General features: G+C 47.0%; 1 protein-coding gene across 3 annotated transcripts in view; it reads right to left on the reverse strand.

The window, feature by feature from the left end:
• The window catches only part of RPUSD4 (RNA pseudouridine synthase D4), a 70,897-nt gene extending 56,702 nt beyond the window's left edge, over positions 1–14,195 (reverse strand). For all 3 annotated transcript variants that reach the window (XM_030209025.1, XM_030209024.1, XM_030209026.1), the window contains exon 1: positions 14,019–14,195. In XM_030209025.1, coding sequence (XP_030064885.1) covers positions 14,019–14,183 — 165 coding nt within the window. In that variant the 5' untranslated portion in view covers positions 14,184–14,195. The remainder of the gene's footprint in view (positions 1–14,018) is intronic.
• Positions 14,196–15,077: the final 882 nt, after the last annotated feature.

Genomic DNA, 15,077 nt, shown 5'->3' on the forward strand with positions numbered 1-15,077 from the left:
AGATGAATAAAATGGAGCTTATTAGTTTTGGTATACAATGATACAGAGGTAATACAGAGTTCATGAGAAAGGTATGAAAAGTATTGCAGCCGGAAGATGTGAAACTGTTATCTCAACGCTTCCCAAAACATGTTGATAATTAGCAGTAGCTGAGAACGGAAGGAGGTGGGCACATCAGACAGCAGACCGCATGGGAAAGTATGATCTCAGAAAGTGAGAAAGATTAGGAGCAAGGTTTCTCACCATTCACTTCTATGGAGAAGATAGAGTATAAAAGAGGGGAGATTTTGGCTTAGTTTGAGAGTCTTCTCCGAAGCTTCTGTCAGACGGCGAAGCCCTGTGCGGCTGAAACCAGAATCTGATGTCTGTATTTGTATCAACTTGAAGACTTGTGTTTGGGTAAGAAATAAAATGTATCTATCTATCTAAACCTATCTCTGTCTTTATTTTTATTGATTCTATCTTCTCTTTACCTTACATTTAGCCTACAAGGTAGATCATATACAAGTGACACTCAGTCTTTGCAGAAACTTAGACAGATGTTTAATAAGATTTATGTGGGAACATAAATGGCCCAGAGTATATCTAGATCCAGAAAAAAAACAGAAAGCAGTAGTTATGGGAATTAGTTTTCAATTACAGCTCCTAATGCCACCCCCTTATGATTGGGTGACAATGGAGGTTAGAGAAACTATACAGAACCTGATATATGAAATAAGTACCTTTAGTCCCCCGTGTGACGGAGTCAGAAAGAGGTCTATAAGAGGAGGTAATTAAAAACACAAGTAATTGGCTAAACCTGAACACGTCAGCTGAGTGATGAATTGGTTCATGTTCAGGGCTCTAGCTATTTCCCAGCAAACCCCTTTAAGTCAGGTTTTAGTCCGATAAGTCCTTGCTCTGCACAGGCAGCCAGATTCTTATTCTGGTAGAAGCCATAAAACCGCTCCTGAATCGTTCCTTGTGCTGAACTTAGCACAGAAAAGTACAGTTCACAGATGTTACTGACAATTCAGGTCTTCTCTTCTCCAATACAAAACACCCCACCAAGCCCAGTGCTGGCACTGTAATGATGGTCCACAGGTGATGATCCAGTACCAATCAGGAGTCATTTACATCTATCTAGCAGGTGATATACAGTCCCAAAATAATGAGGGGCCCTTGGCTTCCAGATGATCCACCTTATCAGGAATGGTACAGATGCCTCGCTAACGAGGTAGCTAAAGAGGATTACCTCATTCCCAAGTTTCTCTCTCCTCTGCAGCTTCACACGAGATAGACTGGAGGGCCAGTGCAGGTGGACAGCATGTCCTTGGATGATGTCAGCTAGCACAGTGCTTCCAGGAAGTCATGCAGAATCCATGATGGTATTGTTCATAGCCTATCCAGGCCTCAGGAATACAAAAAGTGAGATAGAGGGGCTACACCACTCCAACCAAAGCCAGCACCTGATCTGGCTAAAGATGCAGCTCTGGTGCCGGCAAAAGCAGCACAGAGTCTCACAGCAGCTCCTTCAGTTTTACAGAGGTAGGGAACTGCAATTCAAACCAGATCCTTGAACTGTGGGTGCTCCATCTACAGAGACCTAAACAGTTCAAATGCTGATTGAACTGCATAATGCTTTGTACAGACGCATGTGACTGAAAGAACAAGCTTGAATTACACATTCCCACCCATGTAAGACAAAAGGAGCTGCCCTGCAACTAGAGAGAGAGAGAGAGAGAGAGGGTGAGGAGCAGAAGCTGGATGGGATTTGGCAATCTAAAGGAAGCAGGAGGAGGATTTTTTTGTTTATTTAAGGAAGCAGAAGCTAGATTTATTTAAAAATTTCTTGTAGCCCACCCATCTTACAATGAGTGGCTTACAAAAGTACCATACATAAAAGGTGTTTAACAGACATCATATAAAATCAAACAGACATCTGGCATTAAGGGGGGAGGTCTCAGAGCAGGGGAACGAGAAAGGGGAGCAGAAGCTGGACAGGACTCAGGAGGGAAGAAGGGGAACAGAGTAGAAGATGGAAGAACTTGGGACTTGGAAGAACTGGGGGTTTGTGATTGAGTGGGTGGGAAAGTGTTGGTCTCTCCATAATTCCCTGCTCGGCTCTTCAAACAGGAATCTGGAGGGGATAGGTATGAATGGGAGTAGTTAGATGGACTGGGTGTATAACTGAGGGTGTGAAATGGGGAAAGGAAAAAGGGACAAAATGTGGAAGAGGCCAAAACATGGTATGAATAACCTAGAGGATTGGAGAGCGGATGAGAGGCATTGAAAACGGATGGGGATGCTGTGGGAGGGTATGAGAGAAGGAGATGGGTCTATGAGGGGGCTGAAAGAGTGGAAATGTATTAAAAAGATGGTATAGAGAGGTATAGCAGATGGAGTAGAGGGCAGGAGACAATAGAAGGAACGACGGGCAGTGAAGGGTAAGATGAGGGCTGAGAAGATAAGCACAGAGGATGGAAATGGGGGTCTAGGAAGTGGGTGATGAGGGAACAATGGGATTGCTGGAGATGTGATGAAAGGGGGATGGGAAAAGCCAGTAGGAGAAAAAAAAAAAGAAGACTAAGCGCTAGAGGGTGAGAGAAGGGGAGATTGAGGGGTAAAAATCATATATTGGTGAATATAGAGTGTATAAAAATGCTACAGCTATGAGCCTTGGTCCCCTGCCTAGACTTTGGTTCAGGCTCTAAAATGAGGGAAAAGCTTACAGGCCTGTGTGACTCTTGCTTGAACTCCCAGTGTTGGAGCACTGCAGAGAACATCAGGAAACACAAGGGTGGGGGTCCAAAGGACAGAGTGACATTGTGGTCAGCCATGGTCTTGCTTAAGATTTGTGGTCAAGCGAGCTAAAGGCAAAACCATGTTAGCAAGATAAAAGCTACTCATTAGCAGGAGCCAATCAGTGGTAACCATGACATTAGCATAGATCCAACCAGGTATATCTACTGTCATATTATCCATATCCTGAGGGCACCTATAAAAATCATAGTATTTCCTGGTTTAAGCTAGGGAGAAGGGTTGCCACTCTCTCTCTCCAAGGGAAACCAATGTGACCAGCAGAATTGACAAATTACCTAATTGCTTTCCCTTGTAAAACCTTTAATTGGTAAAAGAAATTATAAAAGATTAGAAACTAATTAACACCTGTTTGCAGCTGGATTATTATATTCCTATAATTAATTGATTGCACATGCCTATTGTCAATCACTGATTTGACTTGTATATTGGCAAATAAACTCCTCATCCCAAATGATGTTCTGTGGACTTCACTTTATGATCAGAGGCTGTAAGTATGAATGCTTTTGCTTTATCAGGCTCTCTTTTTCTGCATTGTATGACCTATAGCCTAAATCCAGTTTGTCATAAGGCTGGTACCTTTTCCCCGACAGTGATCAGAGGTAGACTAACGTCTCTCTCAGTGGCAATTCCTTTCAGAATTTCACAACTTCTTGATTACCTCAGTACTAGTACCATTTAGAGATGGAGTTAGATTTGAGGTCAAACCAGCCTTCTTTTGAGGTTCTCTCCGCTACTGGACAGCTGAACTCCAGTGCCGGGCAGAACCTAGGGGTCTCTGAACCCTAGATTAAAACAAGAGGCAGAGAAATGTGGGGAAAAAAAGAAAGATCAGCTCCAGACAGATATAAAAACGAAGGGAAAAAGGACAAGAGGAGAAAGAAGAAATGGAAAGGCAAACCTGGAAGAATTTAGAAGATCAACACAAGAAAAATGGAACAGACTGGGACCAATCTAATTAGAAAACTGGCTAAAAGCAAAAAAGAAAAAAAATGCTTTAATACTTTAAGGACTGGAATGTGCCTTCTTTGGGAAGCGTATACTTTTTTTTTATGCGGATGGCATAGCTGCATGTGGAAGACTCCAAAAAAAATCCACACTGGACCATCAATACTCACCAAAAACTATTACAAAATTAATCAAATTCATTTTAACTCACAACTACTTCCGCTTTAACAATGATATCTATCTGCAAATAATGGGCACCAGGACAGCACCCCAATATGCCAACCTTTTTATGGCTGAGCTGGAAGAGACATTTCTGAATACACACCAGACCAAACCTCTAAAATACTACCTGTACATCGATGACATTTTTATGATTTGGACGGAGGGTGAAGAAACTCTGAAACAATTTTATTCTGCCTTCAATACATACCATCCTACAATCAGATTCAAAATTGACTACTCCCCAGAAAGAGTCAATTTTTTGGACACCACGGTCTCAATCAGTGATGGCTGTATACAAACATCTATATACAAGAAACCCATAGACAGATGCAGCTACCTCCACAACTCCAGCTTCCATCCTTCACATACAAAAAGATCCATCATTTACAGCCAAGCCACAAGATACCACTGTATCTGCACTGACCCAGGGGACAGAGACAGACACCTTAAAAGCCTGACTGCATCCTTCAAACAGAAAGGCTACAACCCCAAAATAATCTCCAAGAATATTGCCTCCTCCCTCAAAACACCCAGGGAGAATCTGCTACAGTACAAGGAGAAAAAATCCACAGACAGAATCCCCCTTGTAGTGACATACAATCCAGAGCTGGAAAAACTGAGGAAAATCATAAGAGATCTACAACCTATACTCCAGGAGGATGAATTACTGAAAGAGATATTCCCATCCCCACCAGTACTGGCCTTCCGACAGCCACCCAACTTAAAACACAAGCTAATCAGAAGTAAACTTCCATCACAGACTGAAAAGGAACAGAAGGGCACACGTCCCTGTAATTTATCCAGTTGCAAACCATGCCAATATATTTCACAGGACCCCACAGTTATCCACAAAGGAAAGATATTCAACATAAAGGGATCTTTCACTTGCTCATCTTCCAATGTGGTATATATCATTCAGTGTAAAAAATGTAACGAAGGATGCTATATTGGAGAAACAGGCCAGATGCTTAAGACAAGATTCAATTTACATAGACATCACATGAACAATACAGCCAGTAGGGCCCCCCACCCCGGTGGGACAGCACTTCACAGAACCAGGACACTGTACTAGTGATTTCACAGTGAGAATACTGAAAGGTAACTTTAAAACCATACAAGAACGTAAGACCTTTGAAGTCAGAATGATTGAATATTTTAACACCCAACAGAAAGGACTTAACAAGGATCTGGGGTTCCTAGCCCATTATAAACCATAAAGCTGTATGTCTCTGTTGATCACCCCATCCCTCACCTATCCACACCCATCCTGTTAGAATATCAATGATATGCTTTGATGTCCTCATGCATACCTCCTACCCACCCCCATCCTCCCATCCTGTCAGACTGTCATAGTAATGCTTGAATGTTTTCACTTATATACACTGTCAGCTAGCACATTTGCTTATTTCCGATCTGACGAAGAAGGGCAACCTTCGAAAGCTAATCAAGAAATGTATTAAGTTTTTAGAGAAGAATGCACATGGGAGAAGTTTCCCACTGGGGTGGGCCTGGGACAGCACTGCTCCTACGCCAACCGATGATGCGTCCACTTCCACGAAAAATTTGTCGGGTTGGGATGGCGCAACACTGGAGCTCCAACAAATGCCTGTTTCAGATTCTCAAAGGCCTGACACGCCTCAGGCGACCAGTTGCGAGCGTCAGCGTTCTTCTTAGTCAAGGCAGTAAGAGGGGCAGTCAGGGACGAGTAATTCCAAATAAACTGCCTATAGAAGTTTGCAAAACCTAAGAAGCGCTGTAGAGCCTTACGCCCTGTAGGTTGCTGCCAGTGCAGGATGGCTGTCAGCTTACTGGGGTCCATACGCAGCCCGTGGTTAGAAATGATGTACCCCAGGAAGAGCAGTTCGGAGCGATGGAATTCACATTTTTCCAATTTCACATAGAGGTGGTTCTCCCTCAACCGCTGCAATACGGTCTTCACGTGCTCCTGGTGCTCTTCCTCAGCCCTTGAAAAAATCAAAATGTCGTCCAAGTAGACCATCACAAACTTATACAGGAGATCCCTGAAGATGTCATTCATGAAGGCTTGGAAGACGGCTGGAGCATTAGCAAGTCCAAACGGCATTACCAGATATTCGTAATGCCCTTCGCGGGTGTTAAACGCCGTCTTCCACTCATCCCCCTCCTTGATCCGCACAAGGTTGTAGGCCCCCCTGAGATCGAGCTTGGAGAAGATCTGGGCCCCCTGAATGCAGTCAAACATCTCAGAAATCAAGGGAAGGGGGTATTTGTCCTTCCGCGTGATGGCATTGAGTCCCCTGTAGTCAATACAGGGGCGCAACCCCCATCCTTCTCCACGAAGAAGAATCCAGCCCCCGCGGGTGATTTAGAGGGCCAGATGAAGCCTCGAGCTAGGCTCTCTCGAATATACTGGGACATGGCTTCCGTCTCTGGCCGGGATAGGGGGTATACGCGGCCACGGGGAGGTTCAGTGCCAGGTAGTAGCTCTATGGCACAGTCATAGGAGCCATGAAGAGGCAGAATCTCTGCTTGCTGTTTGGAAAAAACATCTCCAAAGGATCTGTAGGGCCCCGGTAACATAACATTGGCTCGATCCAAAGGAAGCGTCATTGGGGCTGGCGAGACCTTATCCAAACAGACCCTCTGGCAGCCCGGGCCCCACGCCGTCAATTCACCCCGGGCCCAATCAATGCAAGGGTTATGCAGGCGAAGCCAGGGTAATCCCAGGATTATGGCCTCAGTGGCCGACGGAAGGACGTAGAAGGAGATAACTTCTTTGTGTAAGACTCCTACCCGTATGGTCATAGGCACTGTCCTGGAGCGGAGAACTCCCCGAACCAGTCCCCAAGCCACTGAGACAGTGATGGACTGAGGTAACTCCATCGTAGGAATTTGATGAACCCGCACCAGGTCCGCGCTGATAAAGTTGCCTCCCGCCCCCGAGACAACTAGCGCCTCAAAACAAGGGGTATCCTTAATCACCAGTAGAACTGGCACCAAAACCTGCATCCAAGGGGAGACGGACTTTGGCCCTGACCCAGTCTCCCTAGCCGGTATCAGGGCTGCTGGTTTCCCGACTTCTTTCTCTTCGGGCACTCACGGACAAAGTGCCCCTTCACTCCACAATGCAGGCACAGCCCCTTAGAGCGTCTCCGCTGTCTCTCCTGGACCGCCCGGTCAACCTCTTGTCCGAGCTCCTCGAGTTAGCCCCTGCAACCTGCTGACCAGCGTGACGTTCACAGGCCCGCTCCCTGAACAGGATGTCCACCTGGGTGCAGAGACGGATGAGGTCGTTCAGATCTGAGGGCAGCTCCCGGCCTGTGAGTTTGTCCTTAATGTTGGCCGAGACCCCATGCCAGAATACCGCAGTCAGGCTTGGATTATCCCAACCTAGCTCCGCGGCCAAGGTCCGAAACTGGATGGCGTACTCACCCAGAGAGAGTCGCCCCTGATGTAGGTTCAACAGCTGAGTCGCCGCCGAAGAGGGCTTCCCGGGTTCCTCAAAGATGAGCCAAAATTGTTTCAAGAACTCTGCCAAATTATCCAGGAGGGGATCCTTCTTCTCCCATAAGGGCGAGGCCCAGGCCAGAGCGGGGCCTGCCAGTAGAGAGATAATATAAGCCACCTTCGCCCGATCCGAAGGAAAATCCCGGGCCTGCAACTCGAAGACAATTTGGCATTGATTGAGGAACCCCCGGCAGGTCTTACTGTCGCCCTCGTACCTCGGGGGCGTAGCCACCCGAATCCCTCTGCCGCATGCATGGGAACCCGGTGGAGTCGAAGCTGGCGGGCCCTCTGCAGCCCCCGTGACAGTCAGCGTGTCTACCCGTTGAGACAGTGCGTTCACAACTCCCGATACCTGTTGTAGCTGAGCATGCAATTGCTGGAGCAGCTGCATGGGGGATGGATCGGTCGAGCTAATGGCTTTTGCGTTCTGTAATCCGTTGGGTTGGTCGTGAGCCCTTGGGCCCTGGCCGAGGCCAGCAGGGCGCCGACCCAGGCCAAGTTGAGACCGACCCACCACCGCACACCCCAGCTACACAATACCCCCTAAGCTACCCCTCCCCACAGTCCCTCAGGAAGAAGGGAAATAGGCATAGAGGCGGGCCTCGCGGCCGAACCGGAACCCACGCACACAGAGCCACTTGCGAGCCTCACGGCTGAACTGGAACCCAATCACACACAGGAAGGGGTGAAAGAACCCAGAGGGCCCCAAGATGCCAGACACGCGCTGAACACCAGCAATAGGGCAGAGGGGAAAACAAAGGACCAGAGCGGGCCACGCCCACCCAGGGGACTAGCACAGGACAGGGGAACTAACACAGCAACCCCCCCCCCCACCAGGGTAGGAGCCCCAGGCAGAAGCCAGAGGAACCAGACACAAAAGGAAGGCAGAAAGCCTTTGCCTCAAACTAGAGAGTTGCACGTGGACAGAAATCTTACCCATCCCCGCCCGTCCCCGCTGGAATCTTACCCGTCCCCACCCATCCCCACTGGAATCTTACCCATCCCCACCCATCCCCGCAAAAATTTAAACCATCCCAACCCGTCCCCACCCGTCCCCGCAAGAATTTAACCCATCCCCACCCATCCCCGTAAGAATTTAATAGTACATAAAAGAAAGTTCCAGTCAGCTCCCTCAGTCTCTCTCTGGATTTGAGCCACAGCACTGTAGGCAAGGAAGGAACGGAAGTTGGAACTTGGAACACTCTGGTGCGCACATGTAAGATTTGTCTCTGATTCACTGGCAGTGTGTGCTGAGAGGTCGCCACATGCACGCGCCAGTAGGTCAAGTGACATCTGATTCTCGTGCCTGTGTCAGAGCTGAGGTCTGTGCACCAGCCTGGGAGCAAAGAGGATTAATAGTAACATAGTAAGTGACAGCAAATAGACCATCCACTCTGCCCAATAGTCACACTCATGATCAATTCATCATTAAATCAACGAGTGTGATATTATATACTTGATTATGGTCTTTCTTTCGTGTTTCTGGAACAAAGACCACAGAAGTCTATCTGGCCCCATCCTTATGTTCCAACTGCTGGAGTTGCCATCGAAGCCCACTCCAGCCTATTCATATTCTCATTTGTGGGACACAGACCATAAAAGTCTGTCCAGCACTGTCCTCATGTTCCAGCCACTGAAGTTGCTGTCTAAGCCCTTTCCAGCCCATCCTACACCAGATTGTCATGTATGAGACACAGACCATACAAGTCTGCCAGGTATCAGCTCTAGTTCATCACAGCCAGAGTCCCCATCTAAGCGTCACTTGACACATCCACACACATGCAGCCATTTAAGGTTAGGTTTTTTATAACTTCCATTTTCTAATTAGAGATCCTCTGTGTTCATCCCATGCCTTTTTGAATTCCGTCATCATTTGTGACTCTCCCACCTCCTTAATGGAAGACTTTCCACATTTATGCTGTTAAAGCAAGGAGGAAGAGGAGGAGGAGGAGGAGGAGACAGCACTCAAAGAAATTGGTATTTGGTAGATGAGAGGCTGGTGCAGGTGGAGCTTACAATTCCACGGGAAGCCCACAGAACTGGTTCCATCCCCGCGGGAAGCCCACAGAACTGGTTCCATCCCCGCGGGAACCCCGCAGGAACTGACTCCGTCCCCGCGGGAACCCCGCAGAACAGCTTCCATCCCCGCGGGAACCCCGCAGGAACTGCCTCTGTCCCTGCGGGAATCCCGCGGGTTCCGCGGGATTCCCGCGGGGACGGAAGCCGTGCAGCTCTCTACCTCAAACCCACTGTAGACAGAGTCACACAGAACACAAAGGGTTAAGCTTGTAGAGCCAGAGAGTGCCATAAATCAACAAACAATCAGAGAGAACGCTTCCCCTCCCAAGAGGGAGCAGGGCCCATCCAACAAACACACTAGCAGAGGCAGGAATACAATACACACAGTACACAAAGGGTTAAACTCACTGAGCCAGCAGGCCGGGACACTGGGAAGAGAAATCCTTAAAAACAAACAAAGGAGAACGCTCTCACTCAGCCCAGAGCCCCCCCCCCCCCCCCCCCCCCCCCCGGAGGCTGAGCAATGCCCAGCCCCCACTAAACAAACGAGCAGCTGACCCTGATTACAGAGCTACGCACACACACACAGCAGCAGCTAACCCAGAGGGAAGGAAAAGAATACTCTAATACAACACAGATCCCTGTCAGAACCTAGAGCACGTTCTGAGAGAAAACTATCAGGCTTTCCTGTTACCACCAAGTAAGTAACGCAAAAGCAGAGAAACTCTTCAGCTGCAGGCTAAAGTACTATCCCCTGACGTCAGCACAACCCCTGGCAGCCAATCAGAAGAGACGTCCCCCCTCCCCCTCAGCCAAACCGGCAGAATCATAACAATTACACTGCTTATAGAGTCTGGCTTTCTTGGAGGTGGAGTGTGTGGGGGAGGTCTCCATTCCAACTTGTCTGCATGTTTTTTTTGTGGTTCCCTATTCTGTATCAGGTGAGAGTCTGCCCATGTTCAGTTTGTTCCAATTTCTTAGTAGCAAGTATCACACAATGAATTGTAATTTTACTCAGAGAACACTGGCCCAATATTCAGCCGGCAGCCCTTCTGCAGTCCACCTGCAGCGTTAAACCCGAATATTCAATGCCGGCTCATTTCCGGTGACTGGCATTGAATATTCAGATTTTTTTTAAACCGCTAAAAGGTTAACTGGTTGTACCAATATTCAATGCTAACCTGTTAAACTTTTTAGCGGTCAAAGATAGGAGAGCTATTTATGTGGTCCTATCTGACTGCTAAACTTATCTGGTTAGGCACTGAATATTGGCACCTAACCAGCACGTGATAACCTCTCTCACAAATTACACTATCCTATCCTGTCTACTCTCTTTTATCCTAGTCATATTTTATCTAGCTCAACTTATCATACACTACTAAGCCCAACTTTACATTGTTTTACTACTGTTTTATTAAAATTCTATTAACTTTGTATTTCAAATTACTATGTAAGCCGCATTGAGCCTGCATTATGTGGGAAAGCGCGGGTTACAAATGTAATAATAATAATATAGCCAGTTATGCTCTAGGTGCTAACAGGCAATATTCAGTGGAGATAGCCAGTTATCACCTGCTTAATATTAGTGGTTAGGCACCAATATGCTATTTAACCGGTCAGCGGCCGTGTCTGACTGGTTAAATAGCTTTGAATATTGGAGAGATTGTCTTTAAAATGTCTGTACTTCCTGGTCATGTCCAGTCCTCTTGTAATTGTAATCTGCTTAGAACTGTGAGGTAACAGCAGACTAGAAGTTTTGTATTATTATATTAGTGTCTGCTCAGTGTTGCTCTAGGGCCCAGTGTAATATTTATAGCACTGTTTTTCATAGGTGGGATAGCGTTGTCATTTTGTGGGAAGTTTCCTATATAAATTCTGGGCATCTTTTTGCAAGGTTTTGTGTCACTTCAAAGTGCCTGGCCTATTGAAAGCAAGCTTTGGTACAAGAGCGCCAAAGGTGGTTCTTGTTTCCCAGAATAAAAATAACTCAGAACAAGTGGTCTCCACATCCTGTAGAATCACCACACAAGCAAAAACCTTTTGGCTTTGAACAAAAAGTGACTGACAGTGGAAGGAGTGTGTGCTGTTCCTATAGTGATGATCACAATTTGAAATCTTTGAATGGCGAGCTATAAGGGGGATATCTTCATGGTCAAAGAACATGGAGTCTGTGATACAGAACCTGAGTGTCAGGGTTTATACTGAGATTCTGACTTATCTTGTAGAGAATCCAGATTCCAAGTCCATATAGAAAAATTTGTTGAATGATACTATCAATTATAACAGACTAGTAAAAAAGGCCCGTTTCTGAGACCAATGAAACGGGCGCTAGCAAGGTTTTCATCGTAGTGTGTATGTTTGAGAGTGTGTGTGTGAGAGTGAGTGTGTGAGAGAGACAGAGTGAATGCGCGAGTGAGTGAGTGTGTGTGTGTGTGAGAAAGAATGAGTGTCTGCCGCAGGGGCCCCCCTCCTTCCCTTCCCCCGTCTTCTCTTCCCCCCTTTCCTTTCCCTCCCCGTCCCATGTTTGTTCCCAGCGCCCCTCCCAGCTTCAGGGTCGTGCCCCCCCCCCCTCCCTCCGCCTTTCAGGATCGTGGCCCCTCCGTCTCCTGGCCTTTTTCCCCATTGTAGTGTGTATGTTTGAGAGAGTGTGTGTGACAGTGTGAGAGAGAGACAGAGTGAGTGTGTGTGTGTGACAGAGTGAGAATGTCTGTGTGAGAGAGTGTGTGTGTGTGTGTGTGTGTGTGACAGAATGAGATTGTGGCGCAGGGCTCCCCCCCCCCCTCCGTCTCCCGTCCTTGTTCCCCCTCCCCCCTGTGTTCTGTTTCCCCCTGTCCTTCCCCTCCCGTTTCCTCCCCTCCCCCTCCCAGCTTCAGGGTCATGGCCCCCCCTCCCTACGCCTTTCAGGATCGTGGCTCCTCCGTGTGCCGCCCTTTTTTCCCCTCCCCCCTGTCTTCCCTCCCCTCCCCTTTTTCCTGTTCTTCCCCCTTCCCCCCTCCCAGCTTCAGGTTCAAGTGCCCCCCTCCCTCTGCCTTTCAGGGTCGTGGTGGTCCCTCCCACCGACGTTGAGGCAGGCAGGCTGGCTCCCTCCGGTTCAGGCTGCCTGCCTGTGTCCCTCCCTCCCTCCGACATTGTGCGGGGCGATGTTATTCGTCCATATGTGCGTCCCTCCCTCCCTCCCATGTTGTGCGGGGCGATGTTATTCGTCCATTTGTGCGTCCCTCCCTCCCATGTTATGCGGGGCGATGTTATTCGTCCATTTGTGCGTCCCTCCCTCCCTCCCATGTTGTGCAGGGCGGTTATTCGTCCGTGTTGCAGGTCGTCGATGGCGCTGCAACAAAATGGGCGCGGAGAGGGGGAGATGAGATCGCATTTCGTCGAGTCGCTCCGTGGAAATGGCCGCCGAGAGGGGGAGATGATATCCGGTTTGCCCAACAGTGTCTGCTCCGCCCTCGACGTCATCACGTTGTGACGCGAGGGCGGGGTAGACACTGCTGGGCAAACCGAATATCTAGACTGCCTCAAAGTTCTGGCTTGAGGCTTCATTAGAACGTTGGTGGTGCCTTTTATATATAGAGATGTTTTACAGGGTGGCTGGAAGGGGGAGGGTTGTATTGCCAATTTAAAAGCGATGGGAAACAAGGGTGACGATGTGTGGAAACGTCACTTTAGCTTGTCCTCTTATTACCATCTCAAATGTTTCCTTCTAGAGATGCCACTAATGGAAGGCTGTTCCATGCATTCACCATCCTGTCACAAGAAGAATTTCCTTTGATTATTTCTATTCCCTTTCACCTTAACCCTATGCCCCCTCTTTCCCAAGTTTCCTTTTAATTGAAAGAGACCCACCTCCTGTGCGTTCCAGTCTAAAGATGATCCTGTATATAAGTAAACATAAGAAAAGCTACACAGACATTCTGTTGCCACTGTACTGTTATAGAAGTTGGACCCATGACAGCTCTCACTCTAGCAGCTTCACTTTTTTTCTTTTTTTTAGAGAGAGACAGAGGTAAGTCCCCACCACAAGAAGCAATGCACCTGAGCTGGGTGCTGTGTTAATCTCCTGTGGGAAACAAGCCACACAAATGTAAAAAAAAAAAAAAGATAAAGATACAAAATAAGCCTACATCTCCCTGAAGTCAATGTTTCTAAAAATCAATAAAATCATTTTTTACTGAATTCTATAGAAAAAATATATTTCAGAAATTATTAGTTTGGGAATTCAGCATTACTTAGGGGGTCTTAGCTCCTTTTAGTCCTATGGGCCCTGCTGCAGATAACTCGAGCTAAGCTTTAATAAAAGACCCCCTCAATCAATTAAAATGGTATAATTACACTTAAAAACAATAATTTTATTGCATGTACACAGTCACCCGTAGCCTCCACCACACGATCCATATAACCTCCCTGACTAATTACGGTCTGTGAATCTAGGTGGTTATACAGAACACTGGACATAAGCGCAGGGCAGCAAGTATAACTAATGTACCATGCGTCCCAGCTCGGCGCCGACTAATGATGCTCATACACCGTCACGTCTCACTCACCTGTTCTTCCTGCCCCTTGTTCTTCTGCTCTTGTCGCACGCGCTCCGCCAGCTTCTCTGCACCCGCTGCCCGACTTCCAATCCCCGTCTGTATCAAAGAGCGCAGCTGACTTTGCAAGCACCAAGTCCTTGCTAGGCGTTTATAAGATGAAAAAGTAGCAGCCATTTTCCGAGTTCATCACGTGACGAAGTAAACGTGAGCGAGCAGCGTGTTAGATTGAGTACGCATGACGTCAAAAAGCTGAAGCCAATGAGGTTAACCTCACCCACGCACTGTGCCGTCATCCCCGTACACCCAAAACAAAGCAAACAAACAAACCTATGAGATGTTGCATTAACGTTGTCGTTCTTTATTGTTAGAATTAGTGCATTTTTATTTGATCTCACTTATATTTTCAAACATGCCGGCTTGTGCAGCATACGATGTACACAGGGGAAGTATCGGTTTACAGTTGTAATTAGCTCTAAATCGTAATCGTGTCATTTGGAGGGGCTGGTTATAGGGACTCTCTGTATTCGTGCACAGATGTTTTCACCTAGTAAAGTCTTTACTGTAAGGAGCCACCAAAACAGACTCAGGTGCTGGTGCTCAACAATCAAAATTTACTATTTATAGGTACAATTTATTTAAAAAACAAACAAACATTAATTAGGTTGAAACCTGGGAGCATTTAACATCTTTTTTTTTTCTGTGGGTATATCAAAAGGAAAAGATGGTATGTGGGAGCTTGCTCCTTTTGTTTTGTGGAATGCAGTGGTATAAAACTGCACTTGCTTTTTTTTAATTACTACTATTTCACAGGGGCTCTTTTACTAAAGGGTTGCCATGTGGCAACTTGTAACTACCGCTGGTCCAACAGGGCTGCCGGAGGTAGTTCCATCTTAAACGTGCACCATTTCTGGTGCGATGGAAAAAAATTTTAATTTATAATGTGGGCCCCTAAATGACTAGACCACACAGGTAGAAAAAATAATTTTATTTTTAAAATAGAAATATAAAACTAGCATATTACAAACACTGTACAATGGAAAATAAGGTGATGGTTTTCTATTGGACTAA

The sequence above is a fragment of the Microcaecilia unicolor genome, chromosome 7 (genome assembly GCF_901765095.1).
Source record: "Microcaecilia unicolor chromosome 7, aMicUni1.1, whole genome shotgun sequence".
In the NCBI taxonomy this organism is placed as follows: Eukaryota; Metazoa; Chordata; class Amphibia; order Gymnophiona; family Siphonopidae; genus Microcaecilia; species Microcaecilia unicolor.